Source organism: Notolepis coatsorum, assembly GCF_963971535.1.
Source record: "Notolepis coatsorum genome assembly, chromosome: 18".
Taxonomy (NCBI): Eukaryota; Metazoa; Chordata; class Actinopteri; order Aulopiformes; family Paralepididae; genus Notolepis; species Notolepis coatsorum.
In genome coordinates this window covers 93075136-93090849 of record NC_140182.1, presented here as the reverse complement: position 1 = coordinate 93090849, position 15714 = coordinate 93075136, and the positions used below count along the sequence as shown (strand labels likewise).

Sequence of the window (15714 nt, the reverse complement as noted above, 5' to 3'; positions counted from 1 at the left end):
GATGTGGCGCCCGACATGACTACTATCGAGGCTTCGAAGTTACAGTCACTCCTCCGGATTAAAAACAAGAAGCCGTGTTGTTTGCTGTTCGAGTGGGACACATACCACCAGCGTGAGAAACGATGATGATGATGACGGTTGATTGCTCGCGAGGAGGGGTACAGGCTGTGTGTGTGCGCCTACTGCTTTACTCCAACCGACGCTGGTCATTTGGGGAAACAGCGCCACCCACCCTTCGTTATCACGAAAGACAGCCAATGTCGCCCCACAGTGGCCCCTTGCGGAGGTTATTATGCTGTAGGTTAAGCACGTCCTAACTTCCGTCCATAGCAGGCCCACAGAATTAATGAATGAACGAATTAATGGAATGAATGCATGCATGCATGAATGAATGCATGAATGAAAACTTTATTTAACAGATTGCAGAATGGGTACAATACAGTACGGCTCAATACACACAATTGTTAAGGGGATGCAGACCAGAGAAAGACGTTTGTCTTGTTTACATCAGGGTCCCCCATTTTCAATTCATAGTGACATTTATGACATACACAACATACATGACATTTATGGCATAGGGACATACATGACATACAGGTATTTAGTACTGTTACATTTGTGACATATACGATATGCAAATATACAGTACTGTTACCCATAGATCCTGACAGAGTATATACATATGATGGGGAGGGGACTGTACATTAGGAGGGGGTCAAGTCAAGAGTTTTATTTGTCACGGCATACAAGTATACAATGAAATGCGGGTGGTCTTGCCCGCAACGATGTGCAATACAGTGGTACAACATGTAATAGAATCCAATAAAAAACAACATTGTGCAATAAACAGGTAACAGGTAACATGGTGGGACATCTCGGTAGCTGTACATAGTTATTTACAGGGCATATAGGACATGCTAGGTAGCTTAGGTAGTGCAATACACTGTTACTGTTGTTATACTAATATTAAAGTGACCTTTCCTTTTTGGCCATAAGTGTGGGCGTGTGCGGCATGAGTGTGTGTCTGCTCATGCTAAAGTGTTAAAGTGGCTGCTGGTGTGTGAGCGTGCACAGCGTGCGTGTCGTGTGTGTGCTCATGTGTGCTTGTGTGTGGATAGATCAGTGTTCTGTGGCACTCAGTGTTCATTGTTCAAGGCTCTGATGGCCTGGGGGAAGAAGCTGAGCCTAAGCCTCTCTGTCCTAGTAGCTGGGGTTCGCAGGCGTCTGCCTGACCTCAGCAGCTGGAACAGGCTGTTATTGGGGTGGTGGGGGTCTTTCATTATTCTGCAGGCTCTGGATTTGCACCTCTTGTTGTATAGAACCTGCAGGGGAGGTAGTGCAATACCCGTGGTACGCTCGGCTGAGCGCACCACTCTCTGTAGGGCCTTCTTGTCCTGTGCCGTGCTGTTTCCATACCAGGCAGTGATGTTTCCAGTCAAGATGCTCTCTACAGCTCCGGAGTAGAAGGACTGGAGTATCTTCCCCGATACTCTGAACTTCCTTAACTGTCTCAGGTGGTAGAGGCGCTGCTTCGCCTTTTTTGTGGTGGGTGGGTGGGTGGGTGGGAGAGAAATATACATACGGTGGGGAGAGAATATACATACGGTGGGGAGGAGACTGTACATTAGGAGGGGGTGGGTGGGTGGGAGAGAAATATACATCAGCTGTTGGATGGTATTTATTATATGAAGTAAGATGCCCTCTCTGACTACCAGTATGCACTTCCAAACTCGAGTTTTCTCGACTGCCTTCATTTAGTACAAGGAAGTCGCTATGGCAAATTATAATTGAAAAGACCCATCATATTAATCACACCCACTGCAGACAAATGTATGCATATATTCAAAGCCGGCCTTACCCTCCCTCCAACTTTCTTTCAACTCCCCAAGCGACAATTCCTCCATCCTGGACTCTCAACAATTTACACATTCACTCCTTTCTGGGGCAAGGCCACGATTCAGATGGGGAAAAACTCAAGCAAACAGAGAGCTGCATACTTTCCTACAGGAGTTTTTGCAGAGAGAGAGAGCAGCCTGTTGAGAGAGTCCGTTTCAGTTGCATCTGGACGGAGGGCGAAATGTGGCTAGGCTCAGTTGTGTTCTGTCACTCTCTTCCATGACCAGTTGCTGCTCATCCACGTCTTCTCTAACATGCTGAAGTATTAACCATACAAATGTAAATAAGATAAAATATTCCTTTATTGATCCCCTTGGGGAAATTCAGGCATCATAGCAGCATGGGGTAGGGGGTAGGGGAAGTACAGGTAGTACATGTGATAGTAGATATAGTATATACAAATAGAATAAAACAATATAACAATATAATTCATATATAATTATAGTATGAGCATATATGGGCAAGTAGGCAGTGTAAATAGATCAAGGTGCAGATGAGGGTATGTATGCCCTCTCAGTTATATTAGCCTTGCAATAAATATAGTTACAATATATATGTAATCTAATATCTACTATCTAATCTAATATATATAATCTAAAAATGCTAAATATATGCTCTGATTGAGTTAGTATACAGTATCAGGGCTTGACATTAACTTTTTGAGCCACTTGTCCTTCGGACAAGTGCTCAGATATTTTACTTGTCCGAAAGCTAAACTTACTTGTCCGAAATGTACTTGTGAAAATAAAGGCCTATGAAAAAATTAATAAAACCGACAAGAGATTTGGACAATTATTATGATTTAATAACTTAAACACAGTGTGTGTGCATTTGTGTGTGTGCGGTATATACTGTATGATCAGTCCTCCAGCTCATCTTCACTCCCCATCAGCACCAGCTCATCTTTCTCATCTCCCCTCTCTCTTGACGACCAGGGGTTAAACCCTGGTCTACGCCTATAGTTGTATAGTTGTTATTACGGTATAGTTGTTATTACGGTATAGTTGTTATTGCCATAAATAACACAAAATAAATAATTGTATTTTTATTTGAAATAATTTCTTTTAACAATAGGCACATTAGATCAACAGGTAACAACAAAACAACCAACTTTTATTAAACATTCTATTAAACATTCTGATATTTTCACGGGTCTCGTGCCACTGTCAGTGTCAACTAAGCGAGCACTCAGAAGACGCTCGCCGTTTGTCCGGGACAAGTAATATTGACGTACAGAGATTGAGAGTTTCCAGTGTGACACTGTGAGACGGGCACTTTCTGATCAGATGGAATAACGTTAGGTCGGACAAGTTAAATTGTATTATGCTTGTCCGACCATTTTTTTTTACTTGTCCCGGACAATAGGACAAGCCTTAATGTCAAGCCTGAGTATACACATAAGGTGCAGTATGCATAAGGTATGTATGCAGTGATATACTTCAGTATATTATTATTATATTATTTATAGTATATTATTAAGTTATACATTGTCTGTTTAGGTGGGAGTCAGACACACTCAGTGATAGAAGTTCCTAGTAGTTGAATGTCTGGCAGCGGTCCCTGCCCACTGTTGTGGAGTCTGATGGCCGCTGGTATGAAGGACTGGCCGAGGCGGTTAGTTAGTTTCGGGGGGGTGTGAGTCTGTGACTGAACGTGCTTCTCATCTTGACTAGCATCATCCTCAAGTTCTCACAGGCCTATGCCACCTGAAGAGCGGTGAACCGCTGAAGTATGACCTCTGAAGCCTGTCTGGTCACCTCTGAGGGGTATTTGACAAAAAATCTAAAGAGTTTTGTGTCGTGGCACAATTGTCACGAGTATTGTAAATTATACACTATTACTATCATAATATTTGCCTGGGAATATTTTGTTACCTCGTGAGATCAGTGTGATGGTTCCCTCCCTCTCCTGACCAGCAGTCAAAACCTTCCTTCCTCCTACCCCCCTCCACTCTACAGCACACTCTCACATGCTGTGTGTCTCACCTTTCTTTCCCCCTGTCTCACTCTCTCACCTCTGAAACACCTCAACAGCTCAGACACAGAACTAAAGATGTCCTGGACGCATGCAGCCCTCCTTGCCCTTCTCGCTGTGCTCCTTGCGCTGTCCTGTGAGTTTGATGCAGGGGACATTATGGGATTTTGGGGACATTACAGTCTTACAGGAGTGTGGATCAGTATTTCAGGAGGATGTTGTATGGACAGGTATTTGAGGACAATGATATGAGTAGTAGTGCCTTCTGTGTTCTGTTATATCCTTTGAGGAGTTAAGAGCCAGTGGTGGGAAGTAACTAAGTGTATTTACTCAAGTACTGTACTTAAGTACATTTCCGAGCTACTTGTACTTCACATGAGTATTTTTATTTTAAGGAACTTTATACTTTTACTCCACTACATTTCAAAGGAAATATTTTACTTTTTACTCCACTACATTTATCTGAACCCATCAGTTACTAGTTACTTTGAAGAAAAATATATTGTATAGAAAACTTGGCAAAAATGTATGAAGATTATACACTTTAAAATTTGAAGCCTGCAAACTTCAAGAAGATGTAATCAGAGCATAACCTTTAATCAGAGCAGCATAATTGGACCACATACTGTACCACTTTAACATAACCTATAGAGGGTAATGGATCAATGAGTCATTATACAATCTGGCTGCAATGTTGTACTGTTCTAAGTGTTCATTGTTGTTGTTGGTCTACTGCTGTGACCAATGCTGTTCTGTTTTATCTGAACTGGTAATATTTGGTTGAAAAGCTGATGTTTTGAATGGATGGCCAATAAGGGAACAGTTTGAAGAATATATATAAATATATGTGCAGAGACACACATATATATAAGAATATATACTTTCAAATTTGAATCCTGCAAACTTCAAGAAGATGTAATCAGCCCTGAGTAACTGAACCACATAACTTTTAACCAGAGCAGCATAATTGGACCACATACCACTTTAAACATAACCTTTAATCAGAGCAGCATAATTGGACCACATACCACTTTAAACATAACCTTTAATCAGAGCAGCATAATTGGACCACATACCACTTTAACATAACCTATACAGTAGAGGTTAATGGATCGAGGATTGAACACTCCCAAACACTGGAATACACAAACGTCATATATAATGCATACTTTTACTTTAGATACTTACGTACATTCAATAGCAAATACTGCTCTACCTTTCCTTTAAAAAAAATACTTTTACTTTTCCCAGAGTACTATTTGATGTGGGTATTTCTACTTTTACTCAAGTAAAGGAACTGTGCACGTCTTCCACCACTGTTAAGAGCGAGAGCCGAGGTTCTCTCCTGCTGCATGTACACTGTTGTGATTTAGAGTGCTGATGTTCTGTCCTTTGACCCAGTGTCTCAGGGGGGAGCCACGGCAGCAGCTGTTGCTGATGGAAAGAACAGCGCTAAGGCTGTAGATGTAGACCCACGAGGTGAGGAGGTGTTTCAGTCCCGATATCTCTTCCACTCATGCCTGCCGCAGCACAGCATCTGCTCTCCGTCCATCTCTCATGAGCTCAACCTGCCCCTGCTGCTTCCATCCCAGGTCCACTGAAGGGGATCTTCATGCAGGAGGCCGATGCTGCCCACTTCTTCAGACGCCGCACCAGAAGAGGAGTGAAGTCTCAGGATGAGATTGACGGTGAGGCTGTCGGCCGCTGGGGTTCTGTGGTTGTTTGGAATGAGGTTTGATTGGCAAGGTGCGGTGGTGCTGTGTGTGCGTGTGTGTGTAGCTATGTGGTGCCGACTGAATGGCTACTGTTAACTGTTAACTGTAGCGCGGTGACCTCAGACATAGCCTTGCCAGAGACAACCTCAGACCAGGCATTCAGTAGCACAGGCTGGTCTAATGGAGGCTGCAGCAGGAGCCACAGGATAGCATGGAGCACACCTAGATCCTGTTATATTATTTTCTCTTTCTTTCTTTCACTTTACACACATCAGTGTAATGTAGGAGAACCCCGTATGAAAATCCATATAAGCCACATGTTTGAAGTTCCCAAACAAGTGTAAGACACCTGTACGACGTGCACTTCTGTTGACAGCTAGGTGAGAGTCTGAGAGAGTAGTCGATCATGTAAGTGTAAATATTGTAATACTGTACTTTGGGCCTACGTGTAGTAATAGTGCAGATGTATGAAAAATGTATGAAAAAGAATACAGAGCAAACGAACGAACGAACGAAAGATAGATAGATAGATCTGTGAGTTACATCACACAAGTCAGATTACATTTTCAGAGGAAGTAGTACGGTTGCTTGTGTCTTTCTATGCAAATGTCCTACTAACCTTGATGTGGCTTTGGGACATTTAGGATTTGTGCGTACATTTTACAAACCTTTTTCATTTACAAGGACATACATGGCACAGATAAATAAACAAACAAACAAACAAAAACAACACAACAGTGTGACTTGTGGGGCCTTATTCATAACGTAACATCAAGTTAGAATTCCATCCCTCCCAATTTGTTGTGTCGTTAAACTTTCTTTTTTTATATTCAACCCATTTTTCTCATTTCGACCCAAATTTCTCCTCTTGGTCCCTCATATGTAAAACATTCCATGTTGTATATTTCCTCCACTATACCCAACCACTGCTCCTTTGCAGGTGGGTCCACCCCATGCTCTTGTTATGGTTTTCTTGCTGGCTGCTAGCAATGCCTTCACCAGGTATCTGTCCCCTCCTTGTAGTTTTCCTGTGTCAGATTCCCCAGGTATAATACCAGGCACTTCAACCCAGTATCCCCTTTAATATTTCCCACACTCCTAAAACTCCTTTATCTTTTGGCACTCCCCAAATATATGTGTGTGATCCGCCCCCACCTGGCCACACAACCTCCAACATACATTTTGTTCTGGTGTTTCCCCGTAATTTTTTTTTTATTGTCGTTATTGTTATTTATAGTCATTTTAGGATCTTGACCTAAAAAAAAAAAAATATGTGGAATAATTCATATGAAGTGGTATTGAAAGATGGTCTATATTGTATGTAAATTCTTTAGCGCCTATTTGGGGAACCTTGGGTGTTGTACATTTTGAACCCTCCAATTTTACATTTGCCGGCATCCTAAATGTCCCAAAACCACTCTGAAATAAAATTTAGCAGGGAATTAGCACACATCCCTGTTTATACTAAAGGGATTTATTGATAATGCACAGGGTGTTTTAATTATCTTGAGGCTAGTGGGTAGTTAGTCATGGTGTTGACATCCAACACAGCAGCACTAATGTGGATTTCAGCTGATTCTAAATGTAGGATACTGTAGTGCTAGACTTTGGGTTGTAGTGGGAGTTTATAACTAGTATTTGTCATGTGCGGTGGCATGTTAAAATGAGTCGACCCTTTCGCATGTAGCGTCGTCTCACATGTGAGATTGAATTTTAAGAACTGAGCATTCTGATGACGATGTAACAACACTGGCCACCAACCGCTATGGAGTTTGAGAATTCTGAGAGAACATTCCAAAGAAATGTACACCCAAGAGGGTTAATGAGCACCAAATACGACCACCATATCCTCAGAATGAGAAAAATGATTAGCTTTATTTCTCAGTGATCATTGCGAATAATTACTGTGCAATAATAGCTGTTTTTTAATGGCAGCACTCGTCTTGTCAGTTCAAGTTCACAATCACTGATCCAGCACTTTCAGTGGCCCACGACTGACAGACCAGTACATTTGATTACTAGACTCATCATTAAGTTGTTACCGGTATGTGCATTTTATGTCACCACTCTGTAATTGACAACATGACCTGAATTCCCAAAGTGAATTCCAGGGCAGAGTAGCTCATAATGCGTGCACAGACCTGTGCTGTGGATGTCAAGAGTATGTCAAATGTCATGACACGTCTTCAGAAAGGATTGTATGACCATTCCAAACCAGGCCTTGCCATGGCTGATTCCTGCTAACAGTGCTAATGTTACTGCCCCTAGATTAACCTGCACGCGTACTATAGCCTACAGTGCAACAATATGACAGACACATAATAACTCAATACAATAACTAAAGTAGTATTTTCATCATCATAGTTGATGATGACCCCTTTATAGTTAAACCCTGTTGAGATCAGAAGCTCTGTATAGGATTGTTAGTAACTGTCTAACTGTACATATGACTGTTTACACTAGTAACTATTTACCTGCATATACAATTGTCTCCACCAGTGATTGCCTAGTTGCATATATATTTGTTCCCACTGGAGGGCGCTCTAGGCGGAGCCACCCAGGTATTCTACCTTATGGCAACTATAAAAGGAAAGGTGCCCACCCCTTTCGTTCCCTCCCCCAATGTCTCTCAGAGAGAGAAGAGCTGTACTACTGCTGCTGACATGTGAATAAAAGAAGCCACACCAGTTCAGGCACAAGATAGAAACCATGCCTCTTGACCACATTATTGTCGCCCTAAATTGAGTTCTGCTATGGGCCCAGATAACGCCAGGGCGAAATAGTGGAGGTACTGTATCAAGCTTAGCTGAAGTTATAGGCTAGGATAGCACCGGGAGCACCGCGTGGCTAGTCGCTAGGCCAACAAGATCAAAAGCTAAGCATACCATTAACGAAGAGGATGGAAGGCAAGAGAGAAGACGGGTGGCCGATATTCAACGGAAAAGCAGAGAACTGTGAGCTCTGGGGAGAGCGCATGCTGTGCTGCATGCACGGGGCGGGGCTGAAGGAGACGGTCCTGGCGACCCCCACAAGAGAGCATTTCATCGGGCGAGGAAGACCCAGAGTCGTGGCCCTCTACATAGCACTAACAGGCCTGAGGAGTGCCGGAGAAGCACAGAGCGACAGGCTAATGGTGACGATGATGGTGAGAGGACTACCGGAGCTGTACAGGCCGTTCACACTCCTGATAACACACGGTTCAACGGACATTACGTTGGGACAGTTCAAGGCTGAGTTAAGGAACTTCGAGGCCTCGGAAGACACCCACCCAGCCGACACGGAGGAGGGGGAGAGGGTGCTGAGGGCCCGAGCGACGCCAAGAGAGAGAACCAGGACCACGACGGAACTGGCCTGTTGGCGATGTGGAGATAGGAGCCATCGGAGAGGCGAATGCACCGAGACTGTCTGGTGTGGCTGCTGCAAATCCACGGGGCACACAGACAGTGCGTGCATGAAGAAACACGACCAGAGCGTGTGATACGCGCATGGACAAGATGGTGGCCATAGACGAGTCGGAGGCCACGGACAAAATGGTGACTACGGACAAGATAACGGCTGTGGACAGGATGACAACAGCGGACAAGATAACGGCTGTGGGCAGGATGACAACAGCGGACACGACGGCGGCGACTATCGACGTGAGATGAATCGAGACGACGCCTGGAGAATCGATGGCGGCGACTATCGACGTGAGATGAATCGAGACGACGCCCGGAGAATCGATGGCGGCGACTATCGACGTGAGATGAATTGAGACGACGCCCGGAGAATCGATGGCGGCGACGATCGACGTGAGGCGAGTCGAGACGACACCCGGAGGATAACGGGACAAGAAGACTGCGCTTTTGGAGCGCGGACGGCGGGCATCGATGGCGGCGACTATCGACGTGAGATGAATTGAGACGACGCCCGGAGAATCGATGGCGGCGACGATCGACGTGAGGCGAGTCGAGACGACACCCGGAGGATAACGGGACAAGAAGACTGCGCTTTTGGAGCGCGGACGGCGGGCATCGCCGGACCGGCCCAGCCGCAGCGGACCCAGAGAAGGGGTCTGATCGTGGGCTGGACACAGGTGCGTCGTCCCATGCCATCAACGACAGGAGTCGGTTCAAGAACTTTGACGACACTTTCCACACAGAGAGGCACTGCGTGGAGCTAGCGGGCGGGAGACGCACCTACGGATTGGCGCAGGAGAGGGGAGACGCACGTTCTTACAAGAACTATTCTCTGTAATAGCTGCTACTGCAAGCGGCGCCAAGGTATTCTTCGATAAAGGTAAACATTTTCTTGTAGAACCTGACGGTACCCGATTTAGACATAGAGATGTACCAGAGAATATATTATCTGAAAACGGAGTGTAATGACAACGACCAATGTGATGATGATAACGATGTGTGTAGCGAGATGGCCAGTCACGATATTCAGTCATGGCACGAGATTATGGGTCATTGTAATTACAAGGGTTTATTGAAATTGCAAATAATGTCAGAGGGTATGTACATTGAAGGGGAAAAAGCGTAGGCCTGACAAAAATTGTGCAATGTGCAAAACGGGGAAGTTTACCCAACTGAGAGACAGAAATCCCACAGACAGAGTAAGGGTATCACTTGTACTAGTTGACATGGACCTAGCAGGCCCAGTAAGCAACGAGTCCATAGGAGGTTTTAGATATGTACAGTCTTTTACAGACGTGTGTATAGGGGCAGTGTTTGTTTACTTTATCAAAGAAAAGAGTGACACACTCCAGGCCACAGAAAATTCCTGGCAGACGTAGCCCCTTATGGTACAGTAAGATGTTTGAGATCCGACCACAAAACCGAGTTCGCAAATAGAGAGTTACAGTAGTATGAGGAACAGTAGGGATGAGTAACTATCCAGAGAGTTACAGTAGTATGAGGAACAGTAGGGATGAGTAACTATCCAGAGGGTTACAGTAGTATGAGGAACAGTAGGGATGAACTATCCAGAGAGTTACAGTAGTATGAGGAACAGTAGGGATGAGTAACTATCCAGAGAGTTACAGTAGAACAGAGGAAGTCCTGCTCTCCTAGTTTATCATCCCGGTAAAGGGATAGTGCAGAAACACATGCTAGTCAAATTTGTCACGAAGGCAACCTGTGAGAGCGAGGACACAGACAGAGGAGCCAGAGCTGGACTCCAGAGCAAGGTGTGTAGAAATAGAAACACATCACCCCAGTGTACTTAGTACAGTTGTGCAGACAGACAGTCAGCAACCCCCAGAGGGCGATGATGAGAAGCACCTGAGGGTGACGTCAAGTGCCTCAAGCAGTGGGAGGTATCCCCCAAGGGAACACAAACCCCCAGAATGTCTGACAGGCTATGCCAGGAAAGGGAGTGACGAGGAGGACAATACACCTACCCCCGTTGAGTACTACTACAGGGTAGTCAGTGGGGTAAACCCGACCTCTAAAGAGGCCACAATGTCCCCCGAAGAGGGCAAACATACAGTGGGAGGGAAAATGGATGTATTCAAACAAGTTACCAGAGGGCAGGCAGTCAGTGGAAGGGAAAGGGGTGTATTCAATCCAGGAGGGTATTGAAGACCACAGTAAATACAAAGTATGGTTCGTAGAAAATTGCTTAAAATGCTGAGGGAGGACACTCCAAGGTTAAATACAGGAGGAGTAGAATCCAGGTTTGAAAGTCTGACTAGTTATCAGGTTTAAAATACTGAAATGGATCTTATGTTTAACCCCATGTTTAAGTACAAAGGTGGGTGGTTTACAATGTTAAAGTACAGAGGTGATTCAATGTTTAAATACAAAAGAGGATCTATGTTTAAAATACAGAAGTGGAGGATTTGATCATCGCTCCAGACCACAAAAGAAAGACCTAGGCAGGTTAAACCATTTTATAGGTATGGACTTCGAACAGCCAACTGTGTAAAAATATCCCAGAAGAGATATGTGGGAAAAGGTCCTGAGATGTTTTGACTGAAGTAAGAAATGTATAGATAAACTGTGGGTAACTTCATTCTGTTGGACAACCTGTACTCGCCATGAAATATGTTCTGTAGTGAGTAAGAATGTCATAGTATTTTTGTTGATCCCACAGAGAATCATTGAACTGCGTCAAAAATATGTTTTTCCGTTATCCCAGAGGTGCTGCAGACGGACAGCAGTGTTTTCAGAAAAGACAACAAAGGTTTAAGGGCTTAGAGCCTACAGGGATACTAAGCTGAGTATATGTTTCTAGCTATGACAATGAAAAATGTGTTTATCTAGAGCAACTGCTCGAAGTGATGAAGATAAGGTTATGAATGCATTGTTCAAGATGCAGTAGGTAATTGATATATATCCTCTATACCAAATATGGTGTTTTTGAAGAATGGGCGTTCTGTCAAAACCGTTTAAAATGATGAACATTGTGTATATATGGAGACTGTTGTTTATAAGGACAACCAGGGGACCATTGTGATTACTAGGAACCTAAGGTGTCAATAATGATGTAAACATGTCATTATAAATAATATCATCTCATCAGGTATGCCATCAGATAAGAATGACACCGGTTTACTGTCCAACGGACGACAGAGTAATAGATATTATGAGGGAGCCTGTTTTCAAATTAAAACTGACGGGATTTGTAAAGGTCATGTTTAATGTGAAGATATTGAATGTCATACCCTATGGATGCTTTTGGGTTTATATATTATTTACTTTGTTAAAATGTTTTTCCAAGAAGTCAGCCAGTATGCTAAAAAGTGGGAGTGTTGAGATCAGAGGCTCTGTATAGTATTGTTAGTAACTGTCTAACTGTACATATGACTGTTTACACTAGTAACTGTTTACCTGCATATACAATTGTCTCCACCAGTGATTGCCTAGTTGCATATATATTTGTTCCCACTGGAGGGCGCTCTAGGCGGAGCCACCCAGGTATTCTACCTTATGGCAACTATAAAAGGAAAGATGCCCACCCCTTTCGTTCTCTCCCCCAATGTCTCTCAGAGAGAGAAGAGCTGTACTACTGCTGCTGACATGTGAATAAAAGAAGCCACGCCAGTTCAGGCACAAGATAGAAACCATGCCTCTTGACCACATTATTGTCGCCCTAAATTGAGTTCTGTTAACAACCCCTTTAAAATGTGATCAGTTTGTTCTCAATTTAGATATTGAATTTATATTTCCATTTATTTTCTCTCATCTCCCTATGTGTCTACGTAGCTGAGCAGAAGCAGGTCCTGGCTGCAGATGAGCGGAAGAAAGAGTACCACGAGGAGCAGGGCAATGAGTTTGAGAACTATGCTGAGGAGGAGGGCGATGGTAAACTATCTTAAAGCCACAATCAGCCCATCACAACTACTGTAGGCTAGCTTAAAGCCCCAATCAGCCCATCACAACTACTGTAGGCTATCTTAAAGCCACAATCAGCCCATCACAACTACTGTAGGCAATCTTAAAGCCCCAATCAGCCCATCACAACTACTGTAGGCTAGCTTAAAGCCCCAATCAGCCCATCACAACTACTGTAGGCTATCTTAAAGCCACAATCAGCCCATCACAACTACTGTAGGCTAGCTTAAAGCCCCAATCAGCCCATCACAACTACTGTAGGCTATCTTAAAGCCACAATCAGCCCATCACAACTACTGTAGGCTATCTTAAAGCCCCAATCAGCCCATCACAACTACTGTAGGCTATCTTAAAGCCCCAATCATCTTATCACAACTATAGGCTAGCTTAAAGCCCCAATCATTTTATCACAACTGTAGACTAGCTTAAAGCCCCAATCAGCCCATCACAACTACTGTAGGTTAGCTTAAAGCCCCAATCATCTTATCACAACGGGATCATCCCTATGTTCCCCGGGTCCTATGTTCCCCGCTTGATGGATTAATAGATTGAACATTTTATTAATTTTTATTATTTTATTAATGATTAATGTCCGCCTTGTTTCGAACTGGTTAAGCTTAGGCCCTCTTTCGAACTGGTTAAGGTTAGGCCCTCTTTCGAACTGGTTAAAGGGGAACTCCAACATTTTGGGAAATTAGCTTATTTAACATCTTCCCTGGAGTTAGACAAGAAGATACATGACCTTGGTGGGCTCTAGGTCAACTCCTGAAAAGGGGGTCAATGTCAGACTTTGCAATCAAAAGTTAGGGGGCTAATAACCCTTGCCATAATTTCAGTGCGCCCCTAACTTTTGATTGCAAGGTCTGACATTGACCCCCTTTTCAGGAGTTGACCTAGAGCCCACCAAGGTCATGCATATCAAGTTTGGTCAATGTCAGACCTTGCAATACACTGTAAGGCACTGTAAGGCTCTAACCCTCCCCCACTTCCAGTGATGAAGCTAAGCTATGCTAACGGAGCGTCTATTCCCAAAGCTAAAATGCACGCACAGAGACAAAAAAGGTATGTATCTTCTTGTCTAACTCCAGGGAAGATGTTAAATAAGCTAATTTCCCAAAATGTTGGAGTTCCCCTTTAACCAGTTCGAAAGAGGGCCTAACCTTAACCAGTTCGAAAGAGGGCCTAAGCTTGATGAGTCAGCCCATCACAACTACTGTAGGCTAGCTTAAAGCCCCAAGCAGCCCATCACAACTACTGTAGATTATCTTAAAGCCACAATCAATATATAAAATACAGCAAATGCAATTAAAATACACATTCACCTATTGGTTATTTTGGAGCATGTCTATGTTCCCCGGGTCCTATGTTCCCCGGTAGCGATAGATAGTCAGACCACCAGCCCTGATTCCAAACTCTAACCTTAACCAACTTCGAAAGAGGGCCTAAGCTTAACCAGTTAGAAACAAGGCGGACATTAATAATTAATAAAATAATATAAATTTATAAAATGTTCAATCAATCAATCGGGGAACATAGGACCTGGGGAACATAGAACCCGGGGAACATAGGGATGACCCCGGTTATTTCTAGTCCTTGACCAGTCCATCACAACTAGGCCTACTGTAGGCTAGTTTAAAGCCCCAATTTTATTTAAGATTTAAAAGAACATGCCAACATTTTGGGAAATTAGCTTACCGTCTTCTCCAGAGAGAAACAAGACGATAGATACCAGTTTCCTCTCTGTGCGTTCAGTAGAAAGCTATCTGGCTGCATGTTAGCCTAGCTTAGCACAATGAATGGAAGCGGACATGACCGGTTAGCCTTCAGGAGAGGTGTTAGTGGGACAATGCCTAGGCTAACCGGTCATGTCCACTTCCATTCATTGTGCTAAGCTAGGCTAACATGCAGCCAGATAGCTTTCTACTGAACGCACAGAGGAAACTGGTATCTATCTTATTGTCTCTCTCTGGAGAAGACGGCAAGCAAATTTCCCAAAATGTTGGCGTGTTCCTTTAAGCTTTGGAACTTTCTTCACCTAATGTATATCAAAATAAAATATATATATATGAAATACAGTAAATTAAATTAAAACACATTTACCTATTGGTTATTTTTTTGTCCTTGTATCAGTCAACTACATTATTATTATTTTTATTTGGGGCGGGGGTACCCATTTGTATAAAATATGGTTGGATTATGGATTGGGCCTTTATTGACTTAAGTTAATTGATCACTCATCTTTCAGAACAAGACGAACGGAGCAGAGAGAGCACAGAGCAATGGAGACAGTTCCACTATGATGGGGTGCAGTCTTCTCACGAGTAAAACCGCCAGTCCATCTGAGAACAACCCCCCCCACCTCCCGGGAGAGCGTGAGAGATGTCAGAGATGTATCTATTTTATAGCCAACAATAAGCTTAATAGTCACTGTAGTCATTATTCCTCTTAAATAACATCTACAGTACCGTTGAATATGTATGTGTATTATGATTTGTTTGATAGTAACGCAATCACCTAGGTAAACAAATAAGATCCGTAAACCCCGTCATTCAAAAGTATATTTCTGTCATCAATTTGTAATATATATATATATATATATATATATATATACTGTATGGGGGTGCTTTTCTTAGTGATTTTAAATTTTTTATACTTTATTATACTTCATTTGTTTTGGAGAAAAACGTGTAGAGAATCAACAATAAACACTCTGATCCAAGCAAATGTAGTTAGTGATATTTGTATTGACACAGAGGCTCTCCCTCCACAAACACAACCATACTCACATCACGTTTAACATTTCAAGGTGA

At 43.3% G+C, this 15714-nt stretch overlaps 1 protein-coding gene across 1 annotated transcript; it reads left to right on the top strand.

Moving 5' to 3' along the window:
• Nucleotides 1–3948: 3948 nt before the first annotated feature.
• On the top strand, nucleotides 3949–15229 carry ucmab (upper zone of growth plate and cartilage matrix associated b; the record flags this gene model as incomplete). Its single annotated transcript, XM_084335288.1, has 5 exons — nucleotides 3949–4006; nucleotides 5272–5349; nucleotides 5463–5558; nucleotides 12776–12874; nucleotides 15150–15229. 5 exons carry the CDS (start codon nucleotides 3949–3951, stop codon nucleotides 15227–15229), a joined length of 411 nt encoding a protein of 136 aa, XP_084191414.1.
• Between the last annotated feature and the right edge of the window lie 485 nt (nucleotides 15230–15714).